The sequence below is a fragment of the Lagenorhynchus albirostris genome, chromosome 15, assembly GCF_949774975.1.
Source record: "Lagenorhynchus albirostris chromosome 15, mLagAlb1.1, whole genome shotgun sequence".
Classification (NCBI taxonomy): domain Eukaryota; kingdom Metazoa; phylum Chordata; class Mammalia; order Artiodactyla; family Delphinidae; genus Lagenorhynchus; species Lagenorhynchus albirostris.
In genome coordinates this window covers 81,932,236-81,947,959 of record NC_083109.1, presented here as the reverse complement: position 1 = coordinate 81,947,959, position 15,724 = coordinate 81,932,236, and the positions used below count along the sequence as shown (strand labels likewise).

General features: G+C 50.9%; 1 protein-coding gene across 1 annotated transcript in view; it reads left to right on the top strand.

Moving 5' to 3' along the window:
* The window catches only part of LOC132506302 (myosin-16), a 58,082-nt gene that overhangs the window by 32,350 nt on the left and 10,008 nt on the right, over positions 1-15,724 (top strand). Inside the window, exons 23-36 of the mRNA XM_060124822.1 lie at positions 744-848; positions 3,257-3,343; positions 3,564-3,709; positions 5,068-5,158; positions 5,608-5,664; positions 6,325-6,411; positions 6,701-6,946; positions 7,826-7,943; positions 9,215-9,342; positions 9,718-9,914; positions 11,208-11,340; positions 12,386-12,602; positions 13,730-13,866; positions 13,959-14,062. Of these exons, the coding sequence (XP_059980805.1) occupies positions 744-848; positions 3,257-3,343; positions 3,564-3,709; positions 5,068-5,158; positions 5,608-5,664; positions 6,325-6,411; positions 6,701-6,946; positions 7,826-7,943; positions 9,215-9,342; positions 9,718-9,914; positions 11,208-11,340; positions 12,386-12,602; positions 13,730-13,866; positions 13,959-14,062 (1,853 nt within the window). The remainder of the gene's footprint in view (positions 1-743; positions 849-3,256; positions 3,344-3,563; positions 3,710-5,067; positions 5,159-5,607; positions 5,665-6,324; positions 6,412-6,700; positions 6,947-7,825; positions 7,944-9,214; positions 9,343-9,717; positions 9,915-11,207; positions 11,341-12,385; positions 12,603-13,729; positions 13,867-13,958; positions 14,063-15,724) is intronic.

The following is a 15,724-nucleotide window of genomic DNA, read 5'->3' as shown; positions in this document are numbered from 1 at the left end:
AGCTGACTCAGGGGGCTGAGAGCTGTTCCCCTCGTGGGGACGCCCAGGCCTGGCTGGTTCTCCTCATGCCTGGGATTCCTGGGCGTCTGCCTGGCCTTCTGCCCACTCAGCCTCAGCATCCCTGGGGCCCCTCACAGAACATCCTTCTGCAGCACCATGTCCACCCCTTCCCCTTCCCAGAGGAAGCAACCATATTGTAAGGTGGGGTCACCTTTAGCTGCTGGATTTCTGCCCAAACAAGCAGCTGCTGCCCTTCCAAGTGGCTCCCTGACTCCTGGTACCGTCTGGCTCGCCCTTGGTCCCAGGCCCCCTTCCTATCTCACAGTGGGTGGGGTCCCCGAGCAGGGGGAGGTGGATGCTGCCTAAGCCGGGGCGTCTGCAGCTTTGATGTGCACTCGAACCACAGGGACCTCAATAAGACGCAGGCCTTGGGCCAGCAGGTCCTGCGGGGCCCAGGGGCTATATTTCCAACACAGTCCCCGGCGAAGGCACGGCTGTTGTCCAAGGACCAGGCTCTGAGTAGCCAAGGCCTGATGGTGTTCTCTCTGTCCCCTCACCCCCAAGATTCTGACTTGGTTGGCTGGGCTGTGCCCTGGGCATTGGTGTCTGTTAGGCTCCCAGGTGGCTCTGGGGAACAGCCAAGCTGAGAACCCTCTCTCGGGGCAAGTACTCTCCTCCCCTTCTCCCCCTGAGGGTGTTCCCAGCCTTAAAGTCCAGCCTCTCCCCTGCCGCCCCATCTCCAGGCCCTGGATCACAAGGTCCGCACCCTGACTGGGGACCTCTCGCTTCGAGAAGACTCTATCGCCAAGCTCCAGAAGGAGAAGAGGGCCCTAGAGGAGCTGCAGCAGGTAGGCACCGGCCACTTCTCCTCTTGGCGGAGCAAATGGAGCTCGGAGACGGGAGACCCTCATTCGAATCCCGGCTTTGCCGCCCATCAGCTGGGGCCCTTGGGGAAGTCACAGTGTCTCCCTACGTCACAATGCCCTCATCAGTGAAGTGGACACAGTCACTTGCTACCTTCCTTCCAGGTTTGTTGTTAAGTGGGGTGAACATATCATTTATCACCCAAACTAGGACAGGTTTCAGAGTGAAAGGGGTCAGCAGGCATGCGTCAGAATGGTCCAGGCACACTGGGAGGGATGCTCCCAGAGTCATAAGGATGAAGTGGGCGTATGGAAGCGCGCTGTGAGCTCTAAAGCACCAGGGAACCCTGATTCGTTGCGGCAACAACAGGCCTGAGTTCCTGAGGTCATGGGGAGCCCACCCGACTGTTTCAGTTGCTCCTGAGTGTGGAGCCAACTCTGACCACCCACCAGTGCTGACCATGGCGTGGATCACCTCCTAGCCTAGACACAGGTGCCAGGAGCAAATTGAAGCCCAGAACTAGACAGTGGACCCTCATCCCTGTGTTTGCTGACATCATGAATCTATAATATGTCCCCCGAGCACATTTCTCTGTCGCCTCTGGAAACACCTCCCCTTAGACTGTGACTCTCCATCGTATCAAACCCAGAACCCCCTGTTATAGCAAATATGCTCAGTTCTCATTATTCGGGGTAGCGATGTTCTATAGAGTCATTGAATTAGCAAATACTGAACCTTTGCTCTCGGGGAAATACAGGGTTATCTTCCTACAAGCCTCTAGTCACAGCGTTTTCATCAACCCATCAATACATCATGCATATGATGGTGATCAATACATTATCTTGTTTTATGTGTATTTCTGTTGAAAAACACCTTATTTAGTACATATTGTTTTTTTGGGGTTTGGGGGTTTTTTGTGGTTTTTTTTTGGCGGTACGCGGGCCTCTCACTGCTGTGGCCTCTCCCGTTCTGGAGCACAGGCTTCGGATGCGCAGGCTCAGCGGCCATGGCTCACGGGCCCAGCCACTCCGCGGCATGGGGGATCTTCCCGGATCGGGGCACGAACCTGTGTCCCCTGTATCGGCAGGCGGACTCTCAACCACTGCGCCACCAGGGAAGCCCCAGTACATACTGTTGATACATTGAACTCATGGTCAACAGCCCCTGTATCTCAGGCCTGAATGAAGCTCATCCAACACATAGATTTTCTCTGCAAGGCACATCACAGCCTTCTTGCGTCAGGAATGCCAGACAGCACTGCAGAACCGTGCTTCGCGCCACTGTAAGCAGTGAAATCACCAACAGAGAGCACTGACATGTAGAAAACGTGGCACTACATAGACTGGGAAAAGCACACGTGTTTGCAGTCTGAGACGAACCAAGGAGACAGAGCATCATTCATGCGACCTCAGCTGGGAACATGCCCCGCTTTGCATGTCCACGAATGACCACGAAAGCACCATGAGTATTGATTTGGGGATTACAAATAAATTTTAGCGAGTAGGTAAACCGGCAAATAGATAATTCACGGATAATGAGGATCAACTGTATTTTGGAATGCCCTCTTACTATCCTGAATTGAAAATTATAATAATGTAACTAATATATAACTTCAGAAAAATCAATAGAGTGCCCTTCCATATAAAAGGAGAAATGAATGAAAGTAATTTATAATAAATAATGGGGCTGTCAAAGTATAAAAGCTCAGGCAGATCTAGGAGGGCTGCCTGCCCAAGCCCGTCTTTGAAGGCTGTAGACGGGCACCCGAGGGTGTGTTGGTGACTCAGGTAGCCAAGTGCGGTTGCTACCAGTGATGCAATTTTACAAAACAGTCAATAATTCTCAGGGAGATTTTAACAACAAGAAGTAAATCTTCTCTTAGTTTCCATGGTAGATCATTCTTTAAAATTGTAGTGTATACTAAATGAAAAAAATGTTGAGTTATGTGCGAAGAGGTACTAGGTTCTAGGTTCAGAAAAGTATAAATAGTTGTTTACTTACGTGAATGGCTGAATGGGACAGCAAGTGTGTGAAATGCAGAATTATTCTTCATGGCACCCATTATCCAGAGCAAGGCCAGATGTCCAGCGTCCCTGGAAGCACCCACAAAGTACCAGTGAGGCCCCCAATCATTGTGACAACCAAAAGCACCGCACCCCCCAAATTTCCTATATGCCCCGTGGAGAACCAGAGCCCCCAACAGACCCCTAGGGGCCCACCTGTGGCTGACGGGTGATCAGTGTGCCGTGGCCTCACCCACCACCCACGAGCAGGTGCTCTGTAACTGATCACTGACATCATCAACTCAGCTCGGAAGTGATGGCAGAGAACCAGATCTGTTCAGCTGCTCCCGCCTGCCTCACAGGACACACACGTGTATCTTTCCTTCCAGAAAACCCTTGATGACCTGCAAGCCGAGGAGGACAAGGTGAACCATCTGACCAAGAACAACAGCAAGCTTAGCACCCAGATCCATGAGGTAATGCCCCGTCGTTGGGTCTGATTCTATAGCTCGACGGTCAGGTCTGTCCCAGGTCACAGGGACCTCAGATACATTTTGGGAAACTGGGAAGTGAGGCCCTTTCTGATGCCACAGCTAAGGAACCAGGCCCAGTCTGGTTCTTTATTGCATTCTGGCCTCAGACAACCCTCCCCACACACACACACCCTACTTTCTTTTGTATTTTTTGTCTCCGCAGCTGGAGGATAACTGGGAACAGGAAAAGAAAATCCGGGCGGAAGTGGAAAAAGCTCGCCGGAAAGCTGAGAGTGACTTGAAGATGACCATTGACAATCTCAATGAGATGGAGCGGTCCAAGCTAGATCTCGAGGAGGTGGTGAAAAAGTACGCAGTCTTTCATTTTGCCCGTAGCAGTGTTAGCGATATCTAGCACTTCCTGGATGGCACCCGGCGCCAGGCACTCTGCTGAGGGCTTCATGTGTATCAGTGCATGTCCCCTGAACCTGCTCTGTACCAGGCACTGTGCTCAGCTCGGAGGATTAGGGAGGGAGGGGCAGGTGCTTCCCTGTTCTCAGGGAGTTCCCAGCCTCACACAGGGCCTGCTGGGCGCTGGAAAGGACACAGGTACTAAGCAATGCACCCACCCCAGAGGTCAGGGAGTCTTTGCAGAAACCTGAAAATTGGGCTCTCAAAGATCACAAGGAGTTGAGGGGATATGTTAGCAATATCACCCTGGTAATAACATGGAGCACATGTGGAGTGGAGAAAGCAGGAAGACAACTACTGCAATAGTCGAAGCATAAACCGGAACTGAGTAAGAGGCTGAAGGGATGGAGATAAGGAGGCAGGTAAGGAAAGCTTTTAGGGGGCAGAATTTGAACAATGCATCTTTTTAAAAAATATTTATTTATTTATTTATTTAATTATATGGTTGCGCCAGGTCTTAGTTGTGACAGGCGGGCTCCTTAGTTGTGGCACATGGTCTCCTTAGTTGTGGTATGCAAACTCTTAGTTGCAGCATGCATGTGGGATCTAGTTGCCCCAGCAGGGATCAAACCCAGGCCGCCTGCATTAGAAGCACAGAGTCTCATCTACTGTGCCACCAGGGAAGTCCCCTGGACAATGCATCTTTGAAGTACATTTTGCTAGGGCAATTCTAAAGCACCACAGGCTGCCAAGAGGGCGTGTGCAGCTAAATCTGCATCTCAGCACATTTCTTGGGAGGCACACCCAGAAGGTGCGGGTGACCCTGCCCATCCTCCCCACCTGCTTGGTCTCTGGCATCTTACCTCTCACACGTGGCTCTTGACACGTGGAACTCACATCAGGAGACAGCCTTTTGCAGAAAGATTTTGGAGGAACGTTTTCCCTAAAAAGGCCAAGCATCTGTGTGATGCTGGAGCCCCTAGACTGTAAGCTGCACCAGAGCAGTGACTTCTGTCCGTTTTGTTCACTGATGTGTCCCTGGAACCCCAGACAATGTCTGGCACCAGGAGGGACTCAATAAATTGAAGGCAAATTAATAAATGCACAAGTGAATGAATGAGTGAGTGAAAAACCAGTGGAGCAAATCCTGGGGCTCTGTAGGCCGACTCATCTGTAGGGTGAGAAGGCCAGGGGTCAGGGCTGAGTGGGTCTCAGCAGGGTCAAGGTCTCCCCCGGCAGCCCCAGCTCCATTCCCATGCCAGCTTGCTGGTCTAGCCTCAGAGCTTTTCCTCAGGAGGTCAAACCTTCTCTTGCAGGAGAGATATGGAAATCAATTCTGTCAACTCGAAATATGAGGATGAGCAGTCTCTGAATTCCACGCTGCAGCGGAAACTAAAGGAACACCAGGTCTGTCTGTGCGGGATGGAGGAGACCCAGATCCTCTTTTGAAAGGCACTGGCCTGCACCTTTGCTCACATCAGCTGATCTGCTGCTGCCACAGAGTCCTCAGGGACTGACTGATGTCCACCTCATGCTGGGATAAATTCCAAGTCCCCACAGTGGCCACAGGGCCCTCCACAATAGCCCCTGCTCCCTCCCTGGCTTGTCACCCACCGTTCCCCCACCATTCCATTCAGCCCCTCTGGCCCCTTGCGGGGTCTCACACACCCCAGCCTCCCTCCTGCCTCAGGACCATTGCACACACTCTCTGTGGCCCGCTTCCCTCTGCTTTTGACAGCGTCCCGCATACACTTAGCTGCCTTCCATCATTTTCATTCTAAAAGGCCAGTGGGTGGGTCTCTAACTTCACCCAGGAGAGATAAATGCCCCGCTCTGTCTGCCTTTTTGCCTGCTAGGCCCGAATCGAGGAGCTGGAGGAAGAGCTGGAGGCTGAGAGGGCAATGAGAGCCAAGGTAAGTGAGATGCGTCTACGCTTCCTCCCTCCTTTCCTGAGGCAAAGGACCCAGTGAAGCCACAATCCAACAACGAGCAGAAACTCCTGTTGAGAAACCAGTAGGGAGGAGGATGGGGTTCTGGTGGGAAAGGACTTATTGTTTCTTGAGCACCTACTGTGTGCCAGGCACTGTGCTACACGTGCCCATTAATGACGACGTAAGAGGCACAGATGCTCTTTGTTGTGCGGTCCAAGGAGAGTGGGCAATGTTAGCCTGCGGGCTGGAAGACTGCATTCAACAGGCTGAGGTGGGGAGGAGTTTCTAGGCAAAGGGAATCAAATAGCACTTATGTGCACAGGTACAAAGGTGTGAAAGGAAGAGCCAGGAGTGGAGGAAGGCTTGAGGGCAGGGATCCTGTAGGGAGATGGATCGTAACACACCTAACTCCAGCTTCAGCCCAGCTGGGCTGGGTGGCAGGATGGGCACTAAGGCCCCCCCAGTGCAGGGAAGAGGACAGACAGCATCCTCTGCTGAGTGTGGGGGGGGTGACGGGCAGAGTGCAGAGCTCCCCAAACGCAGGCCCCTGGCCTCACAGACGCCACGTGGTGATCACAGTCCTTACCAGAGAAACAGGGGTTATTGGACGGCCAAGGTCAGTGTCATCCCATCTCCCCCCAGGTGGAGAAACAACGCAGTGACCTGTCCCGAGACCTCGAAGACCTCAGTGACAGGCTGGAAGAGGCTGGGGGAGCCACATCTGCTCAGGTACCATCCTCGGGGTGTCCAGGAACCCCGATTCCTGCCTGCCTGCCTGCGTGGAGAAACAAATGCTGGACGATGAGCAGGGGGATAAGGACCAGTTAGTTCCTGCTGAATTCCCGGGGCTCCCTTGAGGAGAAACCAATCAATGATAAAGAATAGGCAAGAGGGGGCTGGTTCAGTCCACTTTCTTCTGGGGCTCCTCGGTTCAGTGGATGCAGGTGGGATTTGGACTGAATGCCCCAGGGAGGCCAGCACCGGCCAGCCCACAAGCCTTTCTTCTGCTCCACCCCAGATCGAGCAGAACCGCAAGCGGGAGGCCGAGCTGCTGAAGCTGCGGCGGGAGCTGGAGGAGGTGGCCCTGCAGAGCGAGGCAGCAGCCTCCACACTGCGCAAGAAGCACACAGACTCCATGGCCGAGCTGACCGAGCACGTGGAGAACCTGCAGAGGGTCAAGTCCAAGCTGGAGAAGGACAAGCAGGTCATGAAGGCCGAGATCGACGACCTCAACGCCAGCGTGGAGACCATACAGAAGTCCAAGGTGAGGGGGGACACCCCGCAGAGCCTTCACGAATAATATCCCCCGAGTCCCCCGACAGGCCCCTGGTCCATTCTACATGCTGTGAAGGGAACCAAGATGGACCCGTCACAGACCCCACTGGCTGTGTGTATAACCTCGGCCAAGGTGCACAACCTAACCGTGCCTCGGTTTCCCCATCTGTAAAATGGGGAATAATGATAATCCCCACCTCATAGTGCTGTTGTTAGGGCTACGACAGTTCCTGGCACGTAAGAAAAGCTCAATAAATGTGAGCTATTAGGACCATCATGACATTAGTACGACTATATCCTCCAGGAGTTGGAGACTTAGTAGGAGAAACAATCATCGCCACAATGAAAAAGTGATATGTGGCAAGAAAATTAAGTACAATTAAAGTAAAATTAAGCCACTCAACATGCATTTATCCAGCCCCTACCACAGGAAGAGTCTTCTTGTGACACAAGGGAAGTGGCGGGTGGTGCTCCAAAGGTGAGCAGGGATGATGCTTTGGGGGTCCAGGTCCCAGCCAACTAGTGTCTCCAAACTTCAGACACTCACGAGGCATCTTCGTAGTTCCTGTTTTATCTGCAGACGCCTGCTCTAATGCTGGTATTTTTCCTTAAATTAACTGGCTCCCGGCACTTTCCTATCGAGTGAGGTCAGCAGGGGCCCGGGAGTGAGGGGCTGTGTGCCAACCCAAAGGCTCTGGGCTTACGTTGATAGAAAATGGTGAGCCACTGGAGGTTTCTGAGACAGGGATGTTCTAGAAGGATGAGGTAGGTGGCCTGGGAGGCTGCACTAGGGCAGCGCAGCTGGGAAGCAGGGAGGGCCTGGCCTGGCCCTCCCCATTTCCCCACTGGGTTCGTTCTCCCTGAGCAGATGAATGCCGAGGCCCACGTTCGAAAGCTGGAAGATAACTTATCAGAGGCCAATGCCAAGGTGGCTGAGCTGGAGCGGAACCAGGCAGAAATCAACGCCATCAGGACCCGCCTCCAAGGTGAGCTCTCCCCTCCCCACAGCTTCCTAAGGAACAGTGCATGGAAAGGAGTGGGGATCCTCAAGGAAACTGAAAGAGTACCTGGGTGCCCTCCCAGAGCTTCCTTGACCTTGGAAAATCCACATCCCCTGTGACTAGACGAGAAGATTTTCTTCCTCCCACTGAGTGCTCCAAGTAACATCTTTACAGTGTAAAACAGGGAACACTGTCCAAAACATTTTCCTATCAGTTCTCTCAGCCACCCCGTGAGATCAGCAGGAGGAGCAGCAATACCGACAAAACACAATTTTCAAACATTTTCAAACATGACCTGCCTACTAACGTAAAGCGAACACGTGTCACTAATGAGGGAACAAGAAAAATGGGAAAACTGCCTTTGAAAAGCACCTGAAGGAGCCGAGATTTACACAGCCAATCGGGAAAGGAATGTTTCAGTAACTCTGCTGAGTTAGATGCAAAACTGGTTCATGTCCTATGCGGCAATAATACTGCAGCCTCTAGGTTTGATTTGGGGTTTTTTCTACCAGAAGAAATTCTCTGCATCTCTAGGTCAAAAATAATTTGCAGCTCATCAATATTCAAGTTAACGTCTGACTTCGCAGAGTCTGGGCTCTAAAGAGGGGTCAACAGTTAAGTCAAGCAAAGGTGCGTTTCCTTCGAGAAGTTAACGCTCCTGAGGCGCACCAGTTAGACAGCACTCTCGTTTGACACCAGAGAACCTCCTTTGGCCTTACTTTCCACATTCTGAATACTTTTTAAAATCAGTATCCCCATTTGATGGATAAGAAGAGTGAAACTCAGTGAGGTGAAGTGACTTGCCCATGGTCACAAAACCGAAGATACAGGGCAGAACTGGGAACCCTTGCTGGTTCTCTGGCTCATGCACCTTCTCCTGGCCTCTGGCTCCGGAGAGCAGTCTACAATTGACAGGAGTGTAGGTTCTGGGACCGTGACAAATGCATTTTTTTTCAAAGTAAACACTCTCCGCCCGACTGTTTTCTCCAAACTTCTTTGCTGTATCTCCTGCCAGGGGCTTCGCCATCGGAAGCCGCTTATCCCATGCAAATCACCTGGATGGTGGTGACCCTTGGGCACTTGCTCCCCTCCTGGGCCCACTAGATTTGGGCAGCTGATGCGGTGGTCACCCTGCTCCCCATTGCAGCTCAGCTGGCCAAGCCACTATACTGATGGGCACTTTGGGAGCAAGGCTTAGGATCTGGCGGGGGAGCTAGTTCTCCACCCAACGCTTCTTCCGTTCCCTTCTCGCCCAGCTGAAAACAGTGAACTGAGCCGGGAATATGAAGAATCCCAGAGCCGGCTTAATCAGATCCTGAGGATAAAGACGTCCCTGACATCACAGGTGGACGATTACAAGAGGCAGCTGGATGAAGAGTCCAAGGTTGGTTTGGGGGTGAGGTAGGGGGTGACAGAGCTGCCTCCTTGAAGAAAGTCATATGTTATGAAGATGTAGAAGGAACATGAAAAATATTTCATTCCACTGCAAGTAAAAGAGTTAACAATAAAACCAGAGTACGCTATATGTGCGACTAAATGAAATTAACGGAATTACGTATCCTTGTGGATAGTAATTGGAAGAAATCAAGGAAAGTTAAACCCTGGTGGTTTGGCTTGTAGACTCCTGTGTCTCCCCCCACCGCCCCCCGTCCTGCCTTTACCCCGCTGTACTGTTGATCCAACGTCGTGTACCTCTAAGTGATGGCCCTGGGTGCCACAGAGACTGGGGGGCCCTGACAGGCTGGTCTGGTCACCGCAGTCCCGCAGCACGGCCGTGGTGAGTCTTGCCAACACCAAGCACGACCTGGACCTGCTGAAGGAGCAGCTGGAGGAGGAGCAGGGAGGCAAGTCGGAGCTGCAGCGCCTTGTGTCCAAACTCAACACCGAGGTGACCACCTGGAGGACCAAGTATGAGACGGACGCCATCCAGAGGACCGAGGAGCTGGAGGAGACCAAGTGAGCGTCACCCTGCGCCAGAAGGGCCGGGGAGGCCAGCGGGTTGGCGGGTGGGTGCGAGGTGGGGGCCTGAGCACCACAGCCACAGCTGACGCCAGGGCCACACCCAGGAGAGGGCAGTTCAGGGGCTCCTCTTAAAGGGGGACGAGTGTCAGGACAGGGAGCCCACTTCGTGCCCTCACCAGGTCACGCACTGCATGCCCCACTGCTTTCAGCTTCCCTCTTCAAGGGCTTCCTTACCTACATCTTCTGCCCAGAAATGCTCAGGCTCCCTGCAGGGAAGTCAGGATGGTTGGGGGGCGGGATCTGCCTCCAGGCAGGGCTTCTCTGCCTCTGAAGTGCTCAGGAAGCTTCCATGGGCCTGGTGGGACTGGGGTGAGGCCCCTCAGTGATGCTGAGAGGACACGGGCCACGCTCCGTGGCAGAGGTATCCCCTCGGCCAGTTCCCCAGCTCTGTGGCGAATGCCCTCAAGTCCTTTGAGCTTTCTTCCTTCACAAACTAGAGACACAAACACTCTGCTTGACGGGCCTGAGGAAACAAGAGTGGACACATAAACGTGGCTCAGAGCTGCCCTCTTGCACAAGAGGCTGGCGTGGGTGCCCGTGGGCCAGGGCACCCAGGGAAGGCCTGCGTGTGAGCCCCTGGTGCCAGGCGGGGAGGGAACCCCAGCCTGCCACTGGTGCCTTCCATCCACTGGCATTTGTGGTGACGGCATAAGCGCAGTGCCTTCCAGCTGACATCAATCTTTATCTGGCACTCTTTATTCGCTGAGCCTACACCTGCCTTCCTGCAGCTCCACCTCCTGCCCTCCAGCGCTTTTCTAATATTTTCTATTGAGAGCTACGGAGGCTGCCTGGTCCCACCCCAGGCTCTCACTCCGAGCTAAACCTCAATTTCAAACCCTCCCCTCTCTCTGCCTGGAACCTCTTCCCCAGACACCCACAGGGTCCTGGCCTTTGCACATGTGTCCCCTCCCTGCTTTATTTTCCCATAGTGCTTATGTCACTTTGTTGTGTTTTCTGTCCCCCCTCTAGAACAGAAGTTTTGAGGGCAGGGATCTTAGTCTGTTTTATTCACTGCTGTTTCCCTAATGCCTAGAATAGGACTTGGCACTGAGTAGAAACAATGAATATTTGTGGAATGGATGACTGGACACTGGTTGCTCTGTGCCAAACACCCCCGTTTTTATCTGCATCTTTTCCATTGTGACACCAGAGCTCAGCGCCAGGCTGGGCTCCCCTGCCCGTGGGTGCCTATGTTTCCTTGATGGCCTCTCTTGCTCTCATCCACAGGAGAAAACTGGCCGCCAGGCTCCAGGAGGCAGAAGAGACGGCTGAAGCTGCCCAGGCCCGAGCCGCCTCCCTCGAGAAAAACAAACAGAGACTCCAGGCAGAAGTTGAGGACCTCACCATCGACTTGGAGAAGGTCAGAGGGCCAAATGCTCCAAGGCTGACCATTTGCTGGGTCCAACAGCCCACGGGAAGCTGGATGAGACTGTCACGTGTTGGGTTAGCAAGGAGGAACAGGTGGCCCAAGAGGGTGGAGAACAGGGTTTGCAGTCAGGCCCACTGTTCACTGCTTGAACATGTGTCAACATGCTCATGACTCTGAGATCTTAACTCAACCAGCCACTATTTAAATAGGTCCGTGACAAGGATAAAACTCAGTCCCGGGAAGTCCAGGAACCTATTGCCCCTGTTGCCCTTCCTCTTCTGCAAACCATGTTCCACACACTTTGTGTGGCTAAATATTCCCGTTTGCATCCCTAGTTCAGACTGATTCGCCAGACTTTAGCAAAATTAAATAAGATTTCCTGGCACACACCAACCCAGTCTTGGTCCAGATAAGGTCATAGCCATGTGAGAGGCTTTGGGGGGAAAAAGTCCTAAAACCCCAAGGTTTTTGCTCCCCCCAAATTAAGAAGTTAAGCAGAAAAAAGAAAAGAAGAAGAAATTAAGCAGAAATTTACAACGTCTAATATTGTGCAGCAGCAAATACACAGTTGCGGGGAGTTATGAAAAAGATGGAAGGGCTGTGAGAATAATATCTAAGAATAATGAGCTTTGATGCACAAGAAAAACAATACCCACCCATCTCTGAGTTGGGCAATGATATATATTAGTATGTTATAGAGAAATACGTTATGGGGAGTTAGGTGAACGTCATAAATCTGGGAAGGCTGTTGTGGCCCAGATCCCTCCTTTTACACCTGAGAAAACCCTCACCTGGGAAGATAAGGTGGGCGGCCCAAGGTCACACGTCTAGTAGTAGATGTTTTGGAACCGAAACATAATTATTTCTGGACTCCCTATTCTGTGCTTGTGCCACAAATGTTGAATTCTATCCCCATTCGAAGAAGTCTGGGGTCACCAGAGTTACTGGAGAGGTAGAGGGAAGGAAGGGAGGGGGCAGAAGGAGGGGAAAGGCACAGGAAAGGCAGACCCCTGACACCATCCCCTCCTCACCCCAGGCCAACGCCGCGGCCGCAGCCCTGGACAAGAAGCAGCGGGTCTTTGACAAGATGCTGGCTGAGTGGCAGCAGAAGTGCGAGGAGCTGCAGGTGGAGGTGGACACCTCCCAGAAGGAGTGCCGCATGTACATGACCGAGAGCTTCAAGATCAAGACCGTCTACGAGGAGTGCCTGGAGCACCTGGAGTCGGTGAAGAAGGAGAACAAGACCCTGCAGGGTGAGTCTGGGGGCAGGTGGACGGGCCTGCAGGGACGAGGACACAGCCGGACCCCCCCCCGGTCATGGGTCTGAGCACCCAGCGCATAGTAGGTGCACAATCAGTGTTTGCTGACTGGCTGGCGAGCACTTGGTCAAAGCATGTGGGCATTCAGCAGTATAACTTCAGGCAGGTGAGTTACCTAGTTCTTCTGTGCCTCATCTGTAAAATGGGGAAATAATATTGCCTTCCGTGTAAGGCTGTTGCGATAATAAAATAAGATAAAAATGTCTTAAGTCTTCGCTCTGTAGAGTAGCTAGTCAAATAAGGGCTCAGGAGATTTTAGATATTGAGCCCTTCCATCTACCATATGTAAATAATATGTGTATGCATATGTGTTTCTTACATATAGGAGTCTCAGGCTGGAATTTCATTCTGTTGGATATTGCTTGAAAGTGTTGGTTATCTAATCTTGCCACATGAAATTTGTATTGTTTGTTTTTGTGGTTTTCCTAAACACAAACTCAGTGTTCAAGAGATGTCACTTTTTTCCATTTTTGAAGAACTGTTTTTGGGGTCCCTGTTCTGCTGAGCAGCAGAAATGAAAACTCAGCCAATGCAGGGTTTCCTCAATCTGGGCTGCCCCACCCTGTTTCCTCCCCAGGGTTGTATTTGAGTCCTGGTGGGGGCGGGGGGGTTGATGTAGCATCACTGCAATGGAGGGTAGAAAAAGATGGTCCTTGATTGTCCCCAAAGCTGCCCAAGGTCCTATGAGTCACTCCCAGAGGAGCTCTCTGCTTACAGGAGATAATCTTGAGAGTCAACTGTTTGAGGCCTCTGCTTTCTTAATTTCAGAAGTGTAAGTACTGAAGGACTTGGGCATAAAGTAAATACAAGTTAAAGATTGGGGAGGAAGAGCTGAACCAGATATAGGTTGACTGGACTAGGAGAGGAAGGAAAAGAGGAGGGGGGGTTATGATCAGGTGCTGCTGAGGGTCCCTGCCTACCACCCCCTATCAGCTCCTGGTGCAGGTGAGAAAAGATAGAGGAATAATTGTGTCACATGCCATTATCCCGGGAAGCCGATAGTCCTCATGCTTCTTGTTAACAAAATATTCTTCTTGTTAACAAGAATATTCCTTTCTCAGAGGAGATAAAGGAACTGATTGATCAGCTGGGTGAGGGAGGACGGAGTATACATGAGCTGCAGAAAATGAAGAAAAAATTGGAGATTGAGAAGGAAGAACTCCAGGTGGCCCTGGAGGAAGCTGAGTCTTCCCTGGAGGTAACCATGTGGTCATCACACTGGGGGCTGGACCTTGGCCAGGGACCACACACCTGCTGGGCCAGGAAGACTGATGTTTATATTCCTGGCAGGTTGAAGAGAGCAAGGTGATTCGAATTCAGCTGGAACTGGCTCAGGTGAAAGCTGATATTGACCGGAGAATCCACGAGAAAGAAGAGGAATTTGAAGCTACGAGGTATGAGGCTGATGGGACAGGAGACTGAGTCTAGGTAGCATGATGGAGCAGAGTCCAGAAACCTGGGTCTCTGCCACATACCAGTCATGTGAGAGCTTGGGCAATTTAGGTGAGCCTCTCTGAACCTGTTTCCTCATCTGTGAAATGGGAATAATGATGGTACCTCATACTAATATGGCACTCTCTGGTGTGCACTTAGAAATATAGTAGTTGGGCTTCCCTGGTGGCGCAGTGGTTGAGAGTCCGCCTGCCAATGCAGGGGACGCAGGTTCGTGCCCCGGTCCGGGAAGATCCCACATGCCGCGGAGCGGCTGGGCCTGTGAGCCATGGCCGCTGAGCCTGCGCGTCTGGAGCCTGTGCTCCGCATCGGGAGGGGCCACAACAGTGAGAGGCCCGTGTACCGCAAAAAAAAAAGAAATATAGTACTTTAGTGATTCATCACAAAACCCCATGAGATAATAACCCAATTCAAAAATGGGTAGTGAAGTAAATCAGAAGGCGAAAGACAAATACCGCATGATATCACTTACATGTGGAATCTGAAATATACAAATGAACTTATTTACGAAACAGAAATAGACTCAGAGACATAGATAACAGACTTGTGGTTGCCAAGGGGGAGGGGAGGTGGGGGAGAGATGGATTGAGAGTTTGATATTAGCAGATGCAAACATATAGAAGGGATAAACAAGGTCCTACTGTATAGCACAGGGAACTATAGTCAATATCCTGTAATAAACCATAATGGAAAAGAATATGAAAAAGAATGTATATATATGTATTACTGAATCACTTTGCTGTACAGCAGAATTAACACAACACTGTAAATCAACTGTACTTCAATAAAATATTTTTTTTTAAAAAAATGGGTAAAGGACTCAAATAGACATTTCTCCAAAGAAGATATACAAATGGCCAACAAGTACATGGAAAGATGCTCAGTATCGTTAGTCGTTAGGGAAATACAAATCAAAACTACAAGATACCACCTCTCTTCCATTAGGATAGCTACTATCCAAAACACAGAAAATAACAAGTGTTGGCAAGGATGTGGAGAAACTGGAACCCTTGTACACTGTTGGTGGGAATGTAATATAATGATACAGCTGCTGTGGAAAACAGTATGGAGATTCCTCAAATTTTTTTAAATAGAATTACCATATGATCCAGCAATTCCACTTCTGAGTATATACCCAGAAGAATTAAAATCAGGGTCTCAAAGAGATATCTGTGAACCCAAGTTCATTGCAGCATTATTCATAATAGCAAAAATGGGGAAGCAACCAAAATGCCCAGTGATGAATGGATACAGAAAATGTGGTCCATCCATACAGCGGAATATTATTCAGCCTTAAAAAGGAAGGAGATTCTGACACATGCTATAACATGAATGAAACTTGAGGACATTATGCTAAGTGAAATAAGCCAGTCACAAGAAGACAAATTCTGTATGATTCCATTTATATGAAGTACTTAGAGTAGCCATTTGATTATAGCCATCCTGGTGGATGTGAATTGCATTTCCACGATGGCTAATGATGCTAAGCATCTTTTATGTGCTTATTGACCAGCTATATGTCTGATTTGGAGAAATGCCCATTCAAGTTCTTTCCCAAAAACTGGGTTATTTATCTTTTTATTGTTGATTTTAAGAGTTCTTTA